We start from the raw sequence: 18,018 nt of genomic DNA on the forward strand, positions 1-18,018 counted from the left end.
CTGCCTGCTCCCACCTCCAGCGTGTGTCCATGGAGATAACACAGAAGGAGAGACAGGACCAAAAGAGATAACACAGGAGAGACAGGACCAAATCTGGGAGGTGACCCCAATCTCAAACAGTACTTACAGGAACCCCTTTCTCTCCAGCTGGCCCCGGAGGTCCCTGAGGCCCAGGTCTCCCTGGAATTCCGATGGGCCCCGCAGCACCAGCTGGTCCTCTCTCTCCTGGAGAACCCTAAAGTGCCGCAAGAAAATGAGTCATTTTAGAGGCTCTTGAGCTGTATGGCAAGACTTCCTTACACACAAATGGGTCACACCACTCTTCCGCTCGCTTCAGAGCCCTCAGGGGCTCCCTAGATGACTTTGTACAAGCATGGACTATTTGGTCTAGTATAAGGTTGTCATTAGGCCTCTTCTTAGCTCTTCTCCTTCCATAATTCCATCTTACACAGGCCCTCTCCTCCCACGAGTCTGAGAAAAAGCGTTATTTTGTGTCTGTCTTTGGTGACATTTTCCAGAGGTCTGGCATCTATCCATTCCTGCAGGATCTGCCTGCCCACAAAGTGTTCACAGACTTAAAGAGGAGGTCTTGATCTGGGTATAGATATTGATGATAACAGGAATGCAGGCTAAGCTTAAGATCACATCAAGAGGTCAACAGAGTATGCAAGTCCTCAATATGCCCTATCTAAAGGGAAGACTAGTTTCCCATCCCATCTGACTTCTCCAGTCTAGAATCCAGCTAGGGGAGGTCACTCCCAAACTCATCTGGACTTTCTACCTGAGCTCAGCCATCAGGCTGGCTTGAATTGCAGAGGAAGAAAAGCTGACAGTCCTTACCCATATGTGGGGAAGAACAGCCTCAGCTAAGGGCCTGGGAATGCAGGGTGCTAAAGCCCCTCACAGTCCGGGTCCTGAGATTGGGGGGCTGGCTATATTAGACAACATATAATAGCTCCTGGACTACAGGCTAGAGTTCTACCCTTTTCCTACCTGTCCCAGGTGGCCCACCCTGCTCTAGGACATGTCCTAGAGGTTCATAAGAAGAGGACCTATTCTCTGTCGACCCAAGATAGGTCCACACCAAGTATGAATCCCCTCCTCGCCTCCATGCCCAGACAGGTCACTCACAAGCTGCCACTCCTCTGCTGTTCCTCATACACGGTGACACCTGTGATTCTGTCAACCCAGTGGCTAACTTGGGGACACTGTCCCTATGCTCCATCCTGCCCTCCTGACACACTCGGTGGGGACCAGGGCAGCTAGGCATACCCTCCCAGCTCTGAACAAGGTCTGAAGGATAGGATGGGAGAGAAGACTGACTTACCGCAGGACCTGGCGGGCCAGGGGGGCCTTCACTGCCTTTTAGCCCAAGAGCTCCCTGCAAAGCAGTAAGAATGTGGATTGAGGGCATGGAGGGGGAAACCCCAGGGCTGAGCACCAGGCCACTACACCCACCTAGCCCCACACTCACCACGGGGCCGGGAAGTCCTCTGTCCCCAGGGAATCCACGCAATCCTGGAGGGCCATCCTTTCCAGGGAGGCCAGCAGGGCCTGGGTCCCCCTGAAAGAGAGCCAGATTTAACCCGACCCGGAAGCTCCAACTGTTGATTTCTCACCAATGTCCTTCGTGTCTAAGAAGCAGGAGGAGGCATTTGTCAAGACCCACTGGGATCTGGGTTGGCTGGGGCTTCCTCTAGCCTCTTGGCTTTAAAGAAATCCTCCAGGTTCATTTCTATTAGGAGGCTGGGGATGGAATCCAGGACCTGGCATGTCTCCTCTACTCCTCCGTGCATTTGAGCTCAGACCCCCACCCCACACATACACACCTGGGAACCATGTTCTCAGGCTGGCTTTGGATGTGGATCTGGGGAAGGGACTACAACTATGACTCCCTCTCCCTGTGCTCACTCAAGGCCCAGACCTGCAAAGTCTAGCAGGGCCACAAGGGTTCCCCAGTGGGACCATGCCTAGCTAAGGGTAACTTGTGGTTAAAAGCATGCCACTCAAGGAACTTTCTGACAGCCCAATGCCCACTCCTAAAAACAGACATCATTGGGCTTGCCCTTCCCAAAAGTGTAAAAGCTAGAATATCTTCCAGAATTTTCCCTGGGCGTCACATGGGAACATACAGATCTTTCTAAACTCAATGTGCTCTCTTTTTCTAGAGTAGATAGATTTATAGGCCAAGTGCTGCATGTGTTAGGGTTATATATGTGCATTTACATACACACATATGTATACATATACTTATAGGCCAAGTGCTGCATGTGTTAGGATCATATGTGTGTCTTTACATACACACATATGTGTACATATATATCTGAGGATGTATGTATTAATCTACTCAGACACACACACAAAGAATGTGTGATTTTCTTCAGTTATGGGTCAGGTCAACAAGTGGGGTGGGCCAGGCATGGTGGCGCACGCCTTTAATCCCACCACTCAGAAAGCAGAAGTAGGTAGATCTCTGTGAGTTCAAGGACAGCCTGCCTACATGGCAAGTTTCAGGACAGCCAGGGCTACACAGTGAGACCTTGTCTCAAAACAACAATGACAAAAAAATAATAGGCTGAGAGCTTGTGTTTGTAGTTACCCTCATAGAAATCTGAAGATTTTTTTTATGTTAACGCACAAACATTCCAACCACAAATTTGGGGCACTCCTGCCTACAGAACAGACTACAAAAAAGGGGGGGCATAGGGAGAGTCGGCACAGCGAGAGCCAGCACTGGGTGTGAGGTTGGAGAGGCAACCGTCTCTCGCTTTCAGAATCTATTTTCAGCGTGTTCATGTGAGGGGTTTTCAAAGAACCGTTCTCTACCAGATCTGTATTGGCTGTTGAAGACTCAGAGCCTTTAGTCTGTTTCTGGGAGAAGTGGGCAGCAGGGGAAGGCGCTCTCCACGGGGGCTGGGATGGTTTGATCCCACGTTCCCTCTGTGCTCCATCTGCAGCGGGTGGCAGCCCTGTCTCAGTTCAGGCAAAATGGATCTGAACATGTGGGTTTCAGAGAAGCATTTGTGTGAGAAATTACCCATTTGTCCAAAAAGATCAAGAGGAAACACAAAGCTTTAACTTATTCCTAGGAATAAAAAAAAAAAGATCCCCCTGACATGGAAACTTCCAGAAACTCACCTTAGTCCCTTCTTTTCCAGCAGCTCCTGGAAGGCCCTGTTCACCAGGGGGGCCTGGAGGGCCGGGGTGGCCACGCTCGCCCATTGGACCCGTTTCTCCTGTGGGACCCTATGGGGAAAGACAGTGTTGCTTTTAGTGACATGTTGGTTCTGAGTGACTTGCAAGGGGATAGTCTCTTCTTCCTGAGCCTAGGTATGGCCCAGACTATGGTGACAGAGCATCCACGGTGGACCTGGCACTCGTCTCTATTCTCCTGCAAGGCTCCTCCTGCCATCCAAAGTCCAGAGGGAAACGACGAAGTCAGCAGACAATCAGCCATGGCTAGTGTCCCCCCCCCCTGCGTACCTGCACCTCTCTAGAGGCTGCTCTGGGATGTAACCAGAAAGATGCCGAGGGCTGCCATATTTACCACAGGGGGAAGAAGGCCTCATGGGCCCCAGTTCTGTGGTGACACCGGATGTCAGTCTCATACTTCTCATTATGTCAGGTGTGACTTTCTAAGTGGCAAGGTGACAGGTACAACACTGTCTTTGGATCTACAGCCATCAGCCCTAGCCGGAACCTGTACCCTTCACTGATCTGTGTTGGCTGGGATCAGAACCCCCGACACTGTCCAAGTGTAGAAGAATCAGTTGCCTCTGCTGTCCGCAACAGGACAAGAAGACACCACTGGCCCCTGTGCCATTGGCAGCCCTGTCTGGTCTGAGGTCACCTGAACTCTGTTGCTGAACTCGGGCCATATGCGCCATGAGCCACGTGCTTTCTCTCAGCACAGCTCCCTTCAAGGGACGCATCTCCTACGGTTAGCACATACTTGCCATGGGACTTAAGTCTCTCCATTAGTGGCATCCACTCTTGCTCTGAAAACAATTGACCACAGCCCTGATCCCCAGTCATAAGATGCTACAAGTTCTCACCTGAGGGCCAACCACTCCCGGGGGGCCTGGAGGGCCAGTCTTGCCTTGGAAACCCTGTGGAGAGAATCAGCAAGCTGAGGGCCATTGCAGCAGCACCCACTGCCCTGCTGCGGTCTCCTCAGAAGCCCATCCCACACCAATCCCCAGTGCCTGTGCTCCAAACTCTCCTTGTGGAGTCATGACTTATGCTCCCTTTCCACATTAATTTCATGAGAGCACTGAAGCTCCCTTTCCATATTAATGTCATGAGAGTACCGAAGCCAGGTGGGTTAGCTCCACGCTGTGTCTTTGTGCTGAGAAAAGGATTTCAAGTCTGTCATTCTCCCTCATGTCACTGCGTGTTCATTTTCTGAGGACACATGAGAGCCGTCTCTGGGCTGGTGCTCGTTAGCAACTTTGTAGGACTTTTTAGCCTTTGTAATCCACGCCTCTGACGCACGGCAGGTGACTGCGCCAGCCTGCATCTCTTCATATTTAGGACAGGCAGGAGCCAGGCCTGGCTGTTCTCTGAAGCTATCAGCTCAAATGTGTTAGTTTAAAGTCACTTCATAGATGCTGTCTTGTCGAGGATCTGAGTGCTCATGCCTACGGGGGCCAGGATCACCGCCCCACTTGGGCTCTGCTGCCCAAACTCTCCTATTGAGCAGGAAGCTGCAGCAAGGCAAGCTTGATTTTAGGCATAATGGGGGAGCAAAGCCGGCACAATGAGAAACACCTGCAGCTGCCAGGTGCACCAGGATGACTCTACCCAAGGCCTGAGGGGGGCACTCCCGCTGCAGCAGAGGTCACTGCTATGGCAGGAGGGTGAGCGGAGGGCTCAGGGCCAGCGGGCGACAGGCTACTACTATCTCACACAATTCCCTGGCTACACGAACTACATCAGACTCTGCCATGTAGACCCAGGAGGGCTCTTCTCTCTCAGCCCCGCTCAGCTCACACAGTAGGCAGAAGAGACCATTTCTAAGACACACCTCTCTGACCGCCAAAACCAAAGGGTGATGGGTAGGCAGGTCAAGAGGAGGGAGTGCTGACAGGACATAGGGGCCAAAGTAAATCTCTGCCCATGGCAGTGTTAGTGAGGAGGGCAAGCAAGGCCTCCCACCAGGTCCACAGTCACCCCAGGGCCACGCAGGCCAGATACAGAGGAGACTGGTCTTCTGCTCCTTGCTGAGAAACAGGCTTTTGGCTCCCTTTAAGGAGAAGTAATGGCCATTCGTGTTCACTGGCAGGAGAAACAGGGAGAAAAAGAAGGAAGTCTACACTCTGGAGGACTTCAGATGAGTGTCAGATGGTCATCAGCATCGCCAACGTGCCCCTGTGTCTACAGAGGTAGCCGGTCATGATAGAAGTTGCTAGAAGCTACACCTTTCCAAGCAAAGACAGGCGACTTAATTATCTGCACAGTGAGTCTGAGGGAGAAACGCACACAGTATGCAAAATTCTTTTCTCTTGTCTCCTTGGAAAGGCTTTAGAGGGAAATGTGCAAAGCTCTGAAGAAATATTTTAATTTTTCTCTCTAAACAAAAGAGCAAGGTAATCTCTGTTTATCAGCCAGCATGGGCTGCTTGAACACTGGCAAAGGCATAATTAAAAGGCTTCTCGCCCCTGTGTGCCGACAGACAGAGGGGACAATGTCTTAAAGCAGGTGCCAGGATTCTGTCTGACGAGGTGTACAAAGGCCCACATCGGGAGGGCCAGTTTCAGCCATGAGAGCTCCCCACCTCCCCCCCGCCACAGAAACGTTCAGGCACAATGAACTGGATGTAATGACACAGGGGCCTGTCAGCCCCGTGGGCCCTGCTCTGCCCCGAGAGAAACGCTTACACCTGTGCAAACTGCCCTTTAGTGTGGGTGAGGCGGGGGCACACAAAGGGGCACTCAGTATGGCAGCAAGGATGTCACCAGCACTTGGAGGGCTCAGCTGCTCCAAGTCTGAAATCCCAGGGTCACAAGCGCAGCCAAGGTCATGGGCATGCATGTGCTCTTTCTGAGACAGGGTCTCTTACTGAACCCAGAGTCCACTCACTCAGCTCAGATCACATGCTTGCCCCACTGGGCACCTCACACACCTAGCTGTCTCATCTCCCCTGCACAAATGCTTCTTTACCGTGACAGTGGAGGCTAAAGCCATCTTTTTGCTCCCTCCCACCAGCTCCCCATTCTGGAATCTACCAGATGGGCAACATTAGGATCTATGTGACATGGCCCTTGTCATGGAGTTCTGTAGCCTAAACAATCAGCTTGTCCACAGGGACAGAGCCTCCCCAAGCCTCCCAGGATAAGGCCCTGTGATGTCCCAGCAAGGCTGCACTCACAGTTACCCTGGGGAAATAAGGGCTGGAGACACAGGTGTTGTGATTCCAACAGTATGATGTCCTGACAGCTTTAAATATGGCCATTGACCAAAGCTACTAAAACAAGCAAAGAATGAGTTTCCACTGTGACATCTTGGGGCTCCTGTCCACCGCACAGCCTGACCCCAAGTTAACAGCAGATGGCTGGCCCACGGAGCCCTTGCCAAGGCCCTTGAGTCTTTCCCAGCTGGGAGGGCCCCCTGACTGTGCCAGGCAGCCAGCAGCATGTTATGTGTAGGGCTGTGGGAGACCTAGCCAGACAGGCCAGGGACAGTCATATCCCCAGCACTTGGAATACTCACGGTCTCGCCTCTCTGCCCAGGATGTCCAGGGAGTCCATCCTTGCCTGGTGGGCCCTGAGGAAAAAGTCACAGCAGGAAAGGCTCATTCAGCAGCTCAGAGAAGCAGGTGACAAAAATTACTGTCATTTTAATGGCTCTTGAGAAAGGGAATCACCCAGCAGCCACATGGACAGTAATCATGGAGCTAGATGCCATGGAAGGACCTGTCCCACAATCCCTACAGCTGTCCCAAGGGGTTAACAGAGTCAAGGGAGACCAGCCAGCTTGCCAAGCTTCAGAAGGTAGCTGGCCTGGTCACACTGGGACCCTCATCTGTCTAGCTTGACAACATCGAGGAGGGACTGTAACTCCAGAACCCAGAGAGAAGTCTGGATAGACTTTTCCTGCCATGAAGATCCCCTGCCAAGGTCCTTCCCCTACTGTGGGCCTCCACACCACAGACCCTTCCCTCCCGAGGACCTACCATGTTATGGGCCTTCCCTCATGGTGGACCCTCCTTTGACATGGAATTTCCCTGGCGTGGACTTCCCCTGGCATGGATCTTCACCTTCCCTGGGCCTTCTCCTGACTTGAGCTCTCGTTTGTTGTAGGAGATCTCCTACCATATACCTTCTCCTGTGAGCCCTCCCCTGCAGAAGGTGGGCCCTGAGTGGGCCTTCCCTTGAATTTCTGCTGTGGGCCCTGCCTGGATTCTGGGGAGGAACCAGCCTTGACTTCAGACATGGCCCCAGGATTGACAAAAGACCTCTCAGTTGTTTCAAGAAACCTTGCTTGCTGCATTTGTGTGGTCACCCAAGACACTAAAGCAAACCCAGTCAGACTCTCATGATGGTCTAGACAATGACAGCAGGACCTGACATGGGAGGTCCCCACAGGGGAAGGGCCCCAGCAGGCAAGGTTCATGGAAAGGAAATTCTGTCCAGAAATAAATGCTTCCGGAACAGCAGCCAGGCCTGGGAGGTTGTCTCCACTGCCCATCCAGCAGGGGTCCAGTGTCCCTTCTCCTCTCTACCCCAAGTCCTAGCGAGATGAGGAGAACAGTGCCAGGGAAACCTGGCCTGCCACCTCCATGGAAGAGAGCAGTACTTACAGGGGGGCCTTTGGGTCCAGGGAAGCCTGTGGGTCCTTGGGGTCCATTGGGTCCCTGGGAACAGAGAACGAGCAGTTTGAGGACAGACATCTTCCTGTTAGCAGCCCCCATTCTTTCCTCTCTGTGGCACTGGTTGCACCTAAAACCTCCCTGTTTAACCTGACCCCATTTTCCCCATTTGACTCTAGAGGACCTGAGAAGAGAGAGCTAGATACTAGAAGATAGATAGATGGATAGATGGATGGATAGATAGATAGATAGATAGGTAATAGAAAATGGATTGATAAGATAGATGATAGATGGGTAATGGATAGATGATGGATGGTTAATACAAGATAGGTAAGGTAGGTATGTAGATAGATAATAGATGGGTAATAAAAGATTTCAGTAGGTTGATAATAGATGATAGAAGACAGGTAAGGTAGGTAGATGATATAGATAGTTAATAGAAGATAGATAGGTAATGTAAGTAGGTAGGTGGATAAATAGGTGGATAGATAGATAGATAGATAGATAGATAGATAGATAGATAGATAGATAGATAGAAAGAATCCCAAACTGGTGGTCAAGTTATATGGCAATACCACAGAGTCCTCTTTGCTATATGAGGTCAAGACAAAATGTTTGTGGTCTTTGTCACCTCCAGCATCCCAAGGCCAGATCCAAAAGGGAGGGATGAGGTCTCCCCCAAGGAACACATAACTTCCGGTTATGAGCTACCCCTGGGCCTCAGCAAGCCCTACTCCTCTGCAGGGCACTGTTGACCTCCTGTACTGGTTCACCCAGGGGTAAGTGCCTGGAGTGTGTTTGGGGCCATTTTCCTCCCTGGAAATCTCATAGCCCAGGCCCAGAAGACTCTTACCCGCTCACCAGGAGGGCCAGCTGGGCCATCGCCTCCAGAGTTACCCTGAGAGAGGAGAGAAAAGCTCACCATGACTGCTGTGGCCAAGGGCTCTTCCAGGGCTGCTCTCATGTCTAGGGCCAAGGCTGCTCAACGTCATCCTGACCCCAGTGCAGGGCAGTGTGCAGCAGCACTGAGCCTCGGTTCCATGCTAGCCCACCTCTATGTGTAGCCAATAGGGAGCTACCATATGCAGGATGGTGATATTTCCAGAACAGGTCCCTGTGACTAGTAGGACACAGACTGAGCTCAACCAAGAACACATCAAAATGGCTAAATAGAAAGCTCAGGACTATTCCATGTGCCTAGCTGGTTCTCAGGAAGAGCTGTGTCCACTGTGCGTGCGTGCCTGAATGTGTGTGTGCATGCATGCGTGTAATGTTCCTGGAGCTTAGCACAGAAGTCCAAGCAGGGGACAGGTCAGGGATGGGTCAGTTGTGACTCTCAGCTAACTGGAACCTCCTCGCAGCAAGATCCTTCGGGGGATTATGTTTTTAATATTTTCATGTGCATCAATGCTGTTTTGCCTGTATGCATGTCTGTGTATCAATTGCATGCCTGGCGTCTGCAAAGACAGCATCAGATGCCCCAGAACCAGAGTTACAGGTGGTTTTGTGCCATCACGTGGGTACTGGGTACCAAACCTCGGTCCTCTGGAAGAGCAACAACTGCGCTCACACACTGCAGTGCCTGTCTCTTCAGTCCCTATTCTGGATTTTTACTGGTGAGAACTGGGCAGCATGCATGCTTGGCATTTCCCTAGATTACAGCACAGGGAGCTGGCTTCACCGCTCTCAGCATGGGGAGTTCTGGCGGTGGAAGGCTCAGCTTCTGCCTGCACCACAAAGAATCTTCTAGCGAGGATCTCTACAGTTCCCAGTCACCCCACTAGAGCTGGGTAGGGCTGTGCTAGGCTGACTTCCTGGAGCCTGAAGTTCCTATGTGTTAGGGCTGTCCTACCTCCGTCTGTCTTGGGTCTTCTTGGGGTTACCCTTAGGCATGTGTTCCAATTCACAAACCTTGCTGAAGGCTGCTGGAGGGCAGAGCCCCCTTTAGTGATATTCAAGAAAATTGTTCTTTTTGTTGTTACACGAAAAGACCACAGACCACTCACTGATGATCTCTACAATACGAAGCTACAGTTCTTATGCCTCGAAGGACCATGAGCATACCTTAGGACCAGGCTTCCCCGTGATGCCCCGTGGGCCTCTTTCACCCCTCGGACCCTGAACAGATGGACAGAGAGAAGGAAAGTCAGTTAACTCAGAGGCCCGAGACTCGCAGAGCCCACCCACATGCCACAATCCCAGCTTGCACAGAGCAGCCTTAGGCCACAAAAAAGGGTTACCGTTGGGCCTCGCTGTCCCCTCGGTCCTGCCTTTCCAGGTGTCCCCTAGAAGCAGAGAATAGGATGTCAGTCACACTGGGCAAGTATGGCCCTGCTCTGCAGGTTGCCCTCCCTGAGTTAACAAGAGATTTCAGGAATCCAGAGTGAGGTCAGGAAGGGCCTGTCTGGGGGGGTGAATGGGAGAGTTTAAGGGCAGAAATATTGATGGGTAGTGTCTGTTACTAAGCTGGTTCATTTGCTCCCTCACTCCTTCCCCCTCCCCACCCCTCCTCTCCCCTCCTCTTCTCTCCTCTCCTCTTAGTAGGCACAGAAATCATTACATGAAGAGAGAAGAAAGTCAACTCCTATCACACATAATTTTCTTCCACTACTGTTACGAATATTAGGCATTAAATTTTCATCAGGCTCTGCAGGCGCAAAGGGAAGCTGCAATTTAACATATAAATCATACATTCAAGAGTCCCCGGCTTCTCCCAGAGTTCAGTCCTTTTGCTGTTGCTGATCTGCATTTTCCGAACCCCGGAAAGCAAACGCATGGCATTTGTTTTCTGTTTTCTGCCATAGCGAGGATATAATGGCCCGCAAGTGCAGTTTACCCACAGCACACGGAGAGAATGAATTGAGCGCAGGGGCTCGAGCGCTCTGAGTTCACCCCGGGTTTATCCTGGTCTCCACCAAGCTGAAGCCATAGACTGAGTCTCCGCTTAGCATTTTCCACTTTCCCACTACCAGGGGCCTAACAGTCTCCCATTTTGGAAGGGATTTAATGAAACAAATCACAGCATATGAGTTATGGTTTTTTTTCCCCTTAACAACATACGCATCCCCGTTACAATACTTCAGCTCTGTGACAACATCCTTTGGCTGCAGGTAAATATTTGCATATGAAAATTAAGTAAGGCATCTGCTGCCTTCTGATGTGTGTGCCCTTACTGACAGTGTGACTAGCCCTGGCTTATCCGGGTATGTAATCCTGGCTACGCTGCCAACACCGCTGTCTCTCTCTCACCTGGAATCACACTCTGGCCCCATCCGACCTTGTAGCACACCTGGCTCCAGGTGCAGCCTGCCCTCATGGTACCTGGGGCATCTAGGCACTCGAGCCTTGGCAGGAGGCAAACAGGTCTCAGCCCAGCTCCCATCTGGGCCCTGGGGTAGCACGGTGCTCAGCAGGGTATATGGTAATCTAAGCCACTAGAGCTTGGCCTGGTGACCGGTGTTGAGCAGAGCACACCTCCAGGACTCCCTCACAAGTTAATTGTTTGGGCACACCTGGCCTCTAGACCCTGCCAGGAAAGAATAGGGGGTCCCTGAAATGGCCTTGCCTACAGCTCTCCTGGAGCATAAGGTTAAGCTGAATCTGCTGGGAGACCTCAGCGGAGCCTGCTTCTCTTGGGACCCTCCAAGGGGAGGGGTACAGTCTCGTCCTAAGACACTGCTTTGCTTGTATGGTGGCTCTGCCTTGGGCTGCAGCTGGCTGGTTGACAGTGTTGCTTCTGATGGCTTCCCATTTAACCTCCCACTGTCCGGCAGGCATGAGCCACGAGCTCTGCAGAAGCCAGGTCTCTGGTAACCGAGGACTGAGGTAAATGGGTAGCACTTGGGTGAGTGGCAAACATACACACTCTGTAAACCCAACCTGGCATCCTGCTGACCAGATCATCTGCAAGCAGAGTAGGTCTCCAGGGTATAGCACAGACCTGCCCCCTTCACAGCCCTCGGCCCCTTCCTAATCCTCTCCCACATAGGACCAGAACTACCTTTAAAAATCTCCCTGGGTTACCCCCGTGACTAAACTCTGACTGCCTTGGGATAAAGACCCACCCCAAGGTGCTGCAGAGCAAGGCCTCCACAGCCTCCGCCCGCCCAGACCTCTGCCCTGGGTTCAGCTACACCAGCTTCCCTAAGTGATCCTGCCCTCCCCCTCCCACCCTTTTATGGTCTTAGCAGGAACATCTCTGCCTCCTGGTAATACCCGTGTCTAGGGGCTCCGTTTATCCTTCCTTGCATGCTCATTACCCGTGAGCACTGGCTACTGGCTGCTCCTTATCTTGCTCAGTCACCAGAGCATCCCTTGCCTGGTAAGCTCAGAGCTTAGCAAGGACTTAGGAAACGTGCAGTGCAAGCGAATGGGCTGCCTTCTGCGAAGCCCATGTGACTAAGGGGTCCACAGCACGGGGGGGGGGGGGGGCAACAGGATGGCACCCAGCCTCCAGCCTCCAGGGGCACTTGGGAAAGCCAGCCACACCTAGTGGTCCAAGGACACCCGATTTTTGGTCGATCTCCCACTTAGGCAAAGCAGCAACCCATGGGCTTTCCATCCTTATACAGCAGCATCTTCCACACCTGTGAGACCCTAGGCCTCATAGGGAATATGTCCACGTATTCCAGGGGCCAACCCTTCCTACAAATACCGGTCAGATGACTCTAGATAGAGAGTCTGACTGAGAAGAGGGGGGGCAGATGATAGACGGACAGATGGATGGACGGACAGACAGATGCATGGATGCATGGTTGGATGGATGGAATGAAGGATGGGTGGAGAGAAAATGGAAGATACATAGAAAAATAGAAAGATGGTAAAGGGACTGTGTGAGAGAGAGAATCAATGGTGACAGCAGACGGCCTCCACCCTGTGCGCTGCCTCCCAGGACATTCCTGCTTTCTACAGTGTGAGGCTGGTGACCACTGGCCTGTTCACAAGGTCTCATACCATGAAGTCATTCTCCTGGGTTTTAAGAGCACACCGACTCCGCTTTACACATGGCATTCTGATGAAGCAGTGCCCCACCAGGAAGAGCCCCAGCCTCAGCTCTGTGTGTGTGGAGGGCAGCTATCCAGGGGCACTCTGTTCTGTGTCCCCAAACACCAAACGCCTCTCTGTGTCCCATATGCCCAAAGCCCAAGATGGCCATCACGCTCTGTCTCCCAGCTGGCATTGCTCAGGCTCTGTGACATCACCAAGACTCCTACTTGGAAGGCCTGAACCAACAAGGACATCATAGAAGGTGGGGGGGGGGTTGGCTCCCCCAGGTTGGCCCTCAAGATACCCCTGTGATGATGACAACAGTGGGAACCCAATGGTGTCATGTCCTGCCCTGTGTTTTCAACCAGGGTAGCTTCCAACAGGGACTGAATGTCTGAGAATCACAGCACATAGCCCCAAGGTAACATGGACCCAGCCTGACAAGAGGCGGTACATCACACCAAAACCAACAAAATAACACCTTTTCTTTCTCCCTGTAGAGTTAGTATGCAGGAAAGTCTCTCAGAAAGAGGAGAACCTGGAGGAACCCCAAGGGCTTCCTGGCTCCTGCCCGTCAGAAACTTCCGTTTTCCCAGCATGCTCTTCCTTCTTACCATTGCCCCTTCCTATCATGGTGCCTCTGTAACGGAAAGTTAAAGACGGGCCTGGAGCTCACAATCAGCTACTTCTGGAAAGGTAGTTCTGATGGCAAGTGGAGAAAAATCAACAGAGCATTGACCAGATGGCCAACACCTGCACACCAAGGCAGCCGAGAAACTGCAGTGCTTACCCTGCCGCCCTTCTCTCCGTTGGCACCCGGGAAGCCAGGGAATCCTATAGAGCCCTGCAAGACAGTTAAGAGAAGATGAAACAAGACTGCCAAGCCAGGAGAAAGGGCTACGCTGTCATGGCCACTAGGGCAAGTTCCTGTTACTGTTCACACCCCTTCCTTACCCACTGACCAAATCTGCTTTGCACCACCATCCATGTAATACCCACATAGCCTCCACCCACCCAGCTAGGCACCCTACTCATCCACCCATGGGATATACACTCACCTATCCTTTTAGTCTCCTGTCATCCCTGTGTCTAGCCGCCTACCTGCCACCCATTCAACACCCATCCACAATTCAGTATTTACTGAACGTTAACTAGACCCCAAAGTTAAGTCTTAGCATGTTCCATCCCATTTCCCTCAGCTCCCACATAGAGGTTGTGCCTGGCCAGTGATGTTTTGGGGGATGGGAGAGCACGGTGGTTGAGGTTCCCTGGAAATGGGGGTTGCATCTCACAGCTCTATTCACTTGTCCTGCCGTCATGCTTCGTGACCTGTCCACAGTGCCTTAACTAAAAGCATGACCGTTCGCCAGGCCAGAAACAGATTCAAATCCAGGCACAGTATCTAACATTTTCACCTCTACAGATGTACACGCGGGTCAAATATGGTTCTCAAGACTTTGATCTGCCAAGCATTCAAACTCCCTCTATGTACAAAAAGATGCCGCAGGGGCTCCCGGGACACACCCAGAGCAACCCACTGGGCACTAATGCAGGTGTCGTCTAGAGCCCTCTGAGAGTTCCCGCCCTCTGGGTGGCTTAACATACAGACACATTCCTATTCCGGGAAGTCTGCTTGTTTCCACACCTCCCAGGCCTTGTCTATGTCCACCTGGCCACCCAGGCGGGAGACCGAAACAGGGGGACCTGGGGTGGGTGACACCATACTCCCAGGCCACTGTGCAGAACACTGTTGCATCCAGTCACAGCCCAAGGGCAGAGTATCAGGTCCCGCTTTCTGATGCTCCCAAGCTGCCGGCACTGAGTCATGTCCTACCCTCCCCTCTCTCAAATGGTCTCCTCTCCTTTTCCCTCCTTCTGAGACAAGTACCTGAAAAGAGGAAATGTGCCCAGGATCCCATTTCCCAAACTTGGGTGGATGGCTCCCAGTGGCAGCTACATTGGAGTCACATCTAAGGGACATATTCCTGCAGGCTATATGTGTGTCCACACAGAGCCGATAGGGGACAGGCCACTGCTCGCCCATACAGCCTGTCTCCCTTCGGCTGGCAGGCCCTGGCTCTTGTGGGTTAGAGATAGTGAAGCTAGCAGGCAGCAGAAGGATGGGGATGCAAGTCTGGGGCGGGCTGGCTGAGTGCTGCCAGCCAGGTCTCCTGTGCAGGCAGTGGTTATTGTTTAAGGAGGAACCATGAATAATAAAATGTGGGATGAGAAGAAAATAATGTTCACACTGATTTCCAAAGCCTTTAGGACCTGTTCCACTTAAGCCTGAACATGACTGAAGATAAGACAACGGTTGTCCCTCTCCTGCTCAGTTATAAACAGTCTCCAAACTCCCAATGTAAAGAGGAGCTAAGAGGAGGATGGTGGATAAGCCAGGGGCCAGGCAACACCAGCAGGCCACCAGGCCCCAGAACTGCCCCCCTCCATGGCTGGGAGTTTCTGCCCCCTTGTCTGAAAGGCTCAACTCATTGTCCAAGCGCTTTCTTTGAGCTTGGTCAAATTAACCCCAAAGGCTGCCTGGGGACTATGAGACTGCAGTGAACATACTGTTCCTCTGTGGCACAGAAGCCACACAGAGGTGCAGAATGGATGAGGGGGTGTGGAGGGTGTGGGGTGCCACATGAGACAGTACCTGCAAGGACATAGCAGGCCTAAATTACCTTTGGCCCTTGTCTTCCTGGGTACCCTGGTAATCCTGGAACTCCGAGCTTTCCCTAGAAACAGGAAAAAAGGCTCATAAATCATAAACATTAATTCTCAATCTTGTGTTCTGAGAGGGGGCTAGGGCAGGTTGGAAGGGTAGGGTAGGAGTACAGAGGCAACTGGGTCTCCCCCTGTAATTGTGCGTGTCTCTAAACCCTATTCTACCAGCATGCCTGGAAAACCAGCCACCAAGCTAAGGGATGGATAGCATGGCCAGGAAGACCAATGTTCTTATCTGGGGGCAGGGGAGATTCTGAACACTCTGTAAGAGTTCTAGCCCATGGCCAGATGGAGCGGGAGGCTTCAGTCCTCCTGGTGACCCCTCCTGCCCAGGTTGCTGCAGACAAGGTGGAGGAGGGTACTGCTGGTACGGGGCAGGCTGGAGACAGGGGCCTGCTGGAGCCCCGTGCACACGCCATGCTGTCAGACTGTAGTGAGGATATTCTGTCACCCCCAAAGTAGAGGCAGGATTTGATTGAGATGGGTGCTCTGGTGAGGCCCCCAAGCTTTACCTATACCTGGGGGAAAACACTCCTCCAAGGAGTGGTGTGGGGCTCAGAAGGGGACTTGGACCAGGAAAAGAACCAGTGGATCCACACCACACACACACACACACACACACAGACACACACACACACAGACACACACACACACACACACACACACACACACACACACTGGGAGAGGTGGCAAAAGGCTGGGGGTGGTGGCATGGGCTCTTCAGGAGTCCCATTACCTATGCTGAGCATGGGTGGGGCCATCTGACACTCAGAGCCCTCTAGGCATGGTTAAGCATTGTAAACACAAACCTTCTCCCCAGTAGGCCCCAGAGGACCGGGGTCACCATTGGGACCACCACGACCCTTTGGACCTTCAGGACCATCTTCTCCTCGGGGACCAGGTGGGCCGATCTCCCCCTGCAATCAGAAGAGAGGAGGTAAGGCCTTTCCCAGTCTCCACCCCTAACTGACACCTCCCACCACCCTGGGGTAGAGCTACTCCCCAACACACATCAAAACACAAACTGCTCAGAGACCAACAACTGCAGATTGCTCATTCAACCTACTAACCCTCTAAGTATTCACATCTGAGTGCCTACAGAAAGCCCAGTGCAAGGCTCTATTTGTAGAGAAAGCAAGGCCATAGCACCTGCTCCCCCATCACAACCTCATCTATGAAAACTGAACTGTACTCCCAGGAAGTACCTTTTGTATAATTCATTATCTATCTATCTATCTATCTATCTATCTATCTATCTATCTATCTATCATCTCTCTAGCAAATCATTTATCTATCATCTATCAATCTGTCTGTCTGTCTGTCTGTCTATCATCTGCTCCTACCTCCATCTCATCTCTAGGGTCTCCCTATAAACCCCAAACTGGCTGAAAACTCGCACCTATCCTCCTGTCTCTTGAGATTACAGGCACACGCCACCACACCCATGCCTCAGTCAAGTGGACCCTAATTGCGTATACCAAGACATCAGAGAGGAGGAGTCAAAGAGATAGATGTCTGCAGTTGACCTAGCACTGAGAATCCATCACCTGGAGGAGGCCTGGAGCAGCTTTAATATCAGCATAATGGAACACCAAGTCCCTTTTTTATTTTCCTCCTCTGACAGACACGCAGGTGACTCCTGCCATTCTCTGTCAGGTTGTGGCAAGGTGTCAAGTGTATAGGCACTCTTGTTCTGGAATGTTTGGCAAAGGCACCTTTGGGGCCTGCCTTGGGGATCGTTACAGAAGCGGACGACAGTCCTGAGTCAGCCATTAGACCAGACTCAGGTGTGTGCAACAGCTGGACTACCAGAGCACAGTGTGTCACCTTCTGCCAGGCTCTGACTCATTCTGAAGTTGTGAGGGAACAGCTCAGCAGGAGCTGGCAGGTGGCTCTACCGCTCACCACCTGGAAACTGCTCTCAGTGCCACTGTTAAACTCTGGTTCGTTGTGTTTGCTATGATAGGCACCCCCTACCTGAGAAAGCCATGCCCTCTTTTGTACAACAGCTTTCTCTGGAACTGGGGCGAGCAACCCATCAGGAATGGTCAGGCTCTGGGGCATTAACCACCACCCAGCACCAGATGGCAGGACACTGGAGTTGCACAGCCTTGAGAGTGACTTGGATGCATCCTGTGGACCAGGATAGTCCAGGAGCTCAGAGAGATTGCAGACTCTCAATAGCGTATGGAACTGCCAACCATGTGCCTCATCTTCTGCAGTGGCTTGCTTATGTGCCTATCTGGATGGTTTCCATTCTCCCTCCCATTTCCTCTTTCCAGGGTTGCTCATCACCCTCTGGAGTCAAATTTCTCTGTAATCCAGGGATTCCTATCCTTGCTAAGCTGCCTGTCTAGCACCCAAGGTAGAGTACCAGTGACCACAGTTGTCCTTGGGGCTAGCACAGGTGAGAGATGCTCTGGCTTTGGAGTGGGAACCGAGGAGCAGTCTAGAGAGCACTGCACAGGGCCCCTGGGCTTCAGACACTCTGTCCTCGG

The 18,018-nt window shown here is 52.1% G+C and overlaps 1 protein-coding gene across 5 annotated transcripts in view; it reads right to left on the reverse strand.

The window, feature by feature from the left end:
- Positions 1 to 18,018, reverse strand: part of Col5a1 (collagen type V alpha 1 chain) — a 151,357-nt gene that overhangs the window by 33,912 nt on the left and 99,427 nt on the right. For all 5 annotated transcript variants that reach the window (XM_040745149.1, XM_040745148.1, XM_013124722.3 and 2 more), the window contains exons 30-42: positions 16,330 to 16,437; positions 15,478 to 15,531; positions 13,587 to 13,640; positions 10,051 to 10,095; positions 9,875 to 9,928; positions 8,664 to 8,708; positions 7,802 to 7,855; positions 6,712 to 6,765; positions 4,056 to 4,109; positions 3,139 to 3,246; positions 1,475 to 1,564; positions 1,328 to 1,381; positions 128 to 235 (exon numbers count right to left, since the gene is read on the reverse strand). In XM_040745149.1, coding sequence (XP_040601083.1) covers positions 128 to 235; positions 1,328 to 1,381; positions 1,475 to 1,564; positions 3,139 to 3,246; positions 4,056 to 4,109; positions 6,712 to 6,765; positions 7,802 to 7,855; positions 8,664 to 8,708; positions 9,875 to 9,928; positions 10,051 to 10,095; positions 13,587 to 13,640; positions 15,478 to 15,531; positions 16,330 to 16,437 — 882 coding nt within the window. The remainder of the gene's footprint in view (positions 1 to 127; positions 236 to 1,327; positions 1,382 to 1,474; positions 1,565 to 3,138; positions 3,247 to 4,055; positions 4,110 to 6,711; positions 6,766 to 7,801; positions 7,856 to 8,663; positions 8,709 to 9,874; positions 9,929 to 10,050; positions 10,096 to 13,586; positions 13,641 to 15,477; positions 15,532 to 16,329; positions 16,438 to 18,018) is intronic.

The sequence above is a fragment of the Mesocricetus auratus genome, unplaced genomic scaffold, assembly GCF_017639785.1.
Source record: "Mesocricetus auratus isolate SY011 unplaced genomic scaffold, BCM_Maur_2.0 Super-Scaffold_100004, whole genome shotgun sequence".
Classification (NCBI taxonomy): Eukaryota; Metazoa; Chordata; class Mammalia; order Rodentia; family Cricetidae; genus Mesocricetus; species Mesocricetus auratus.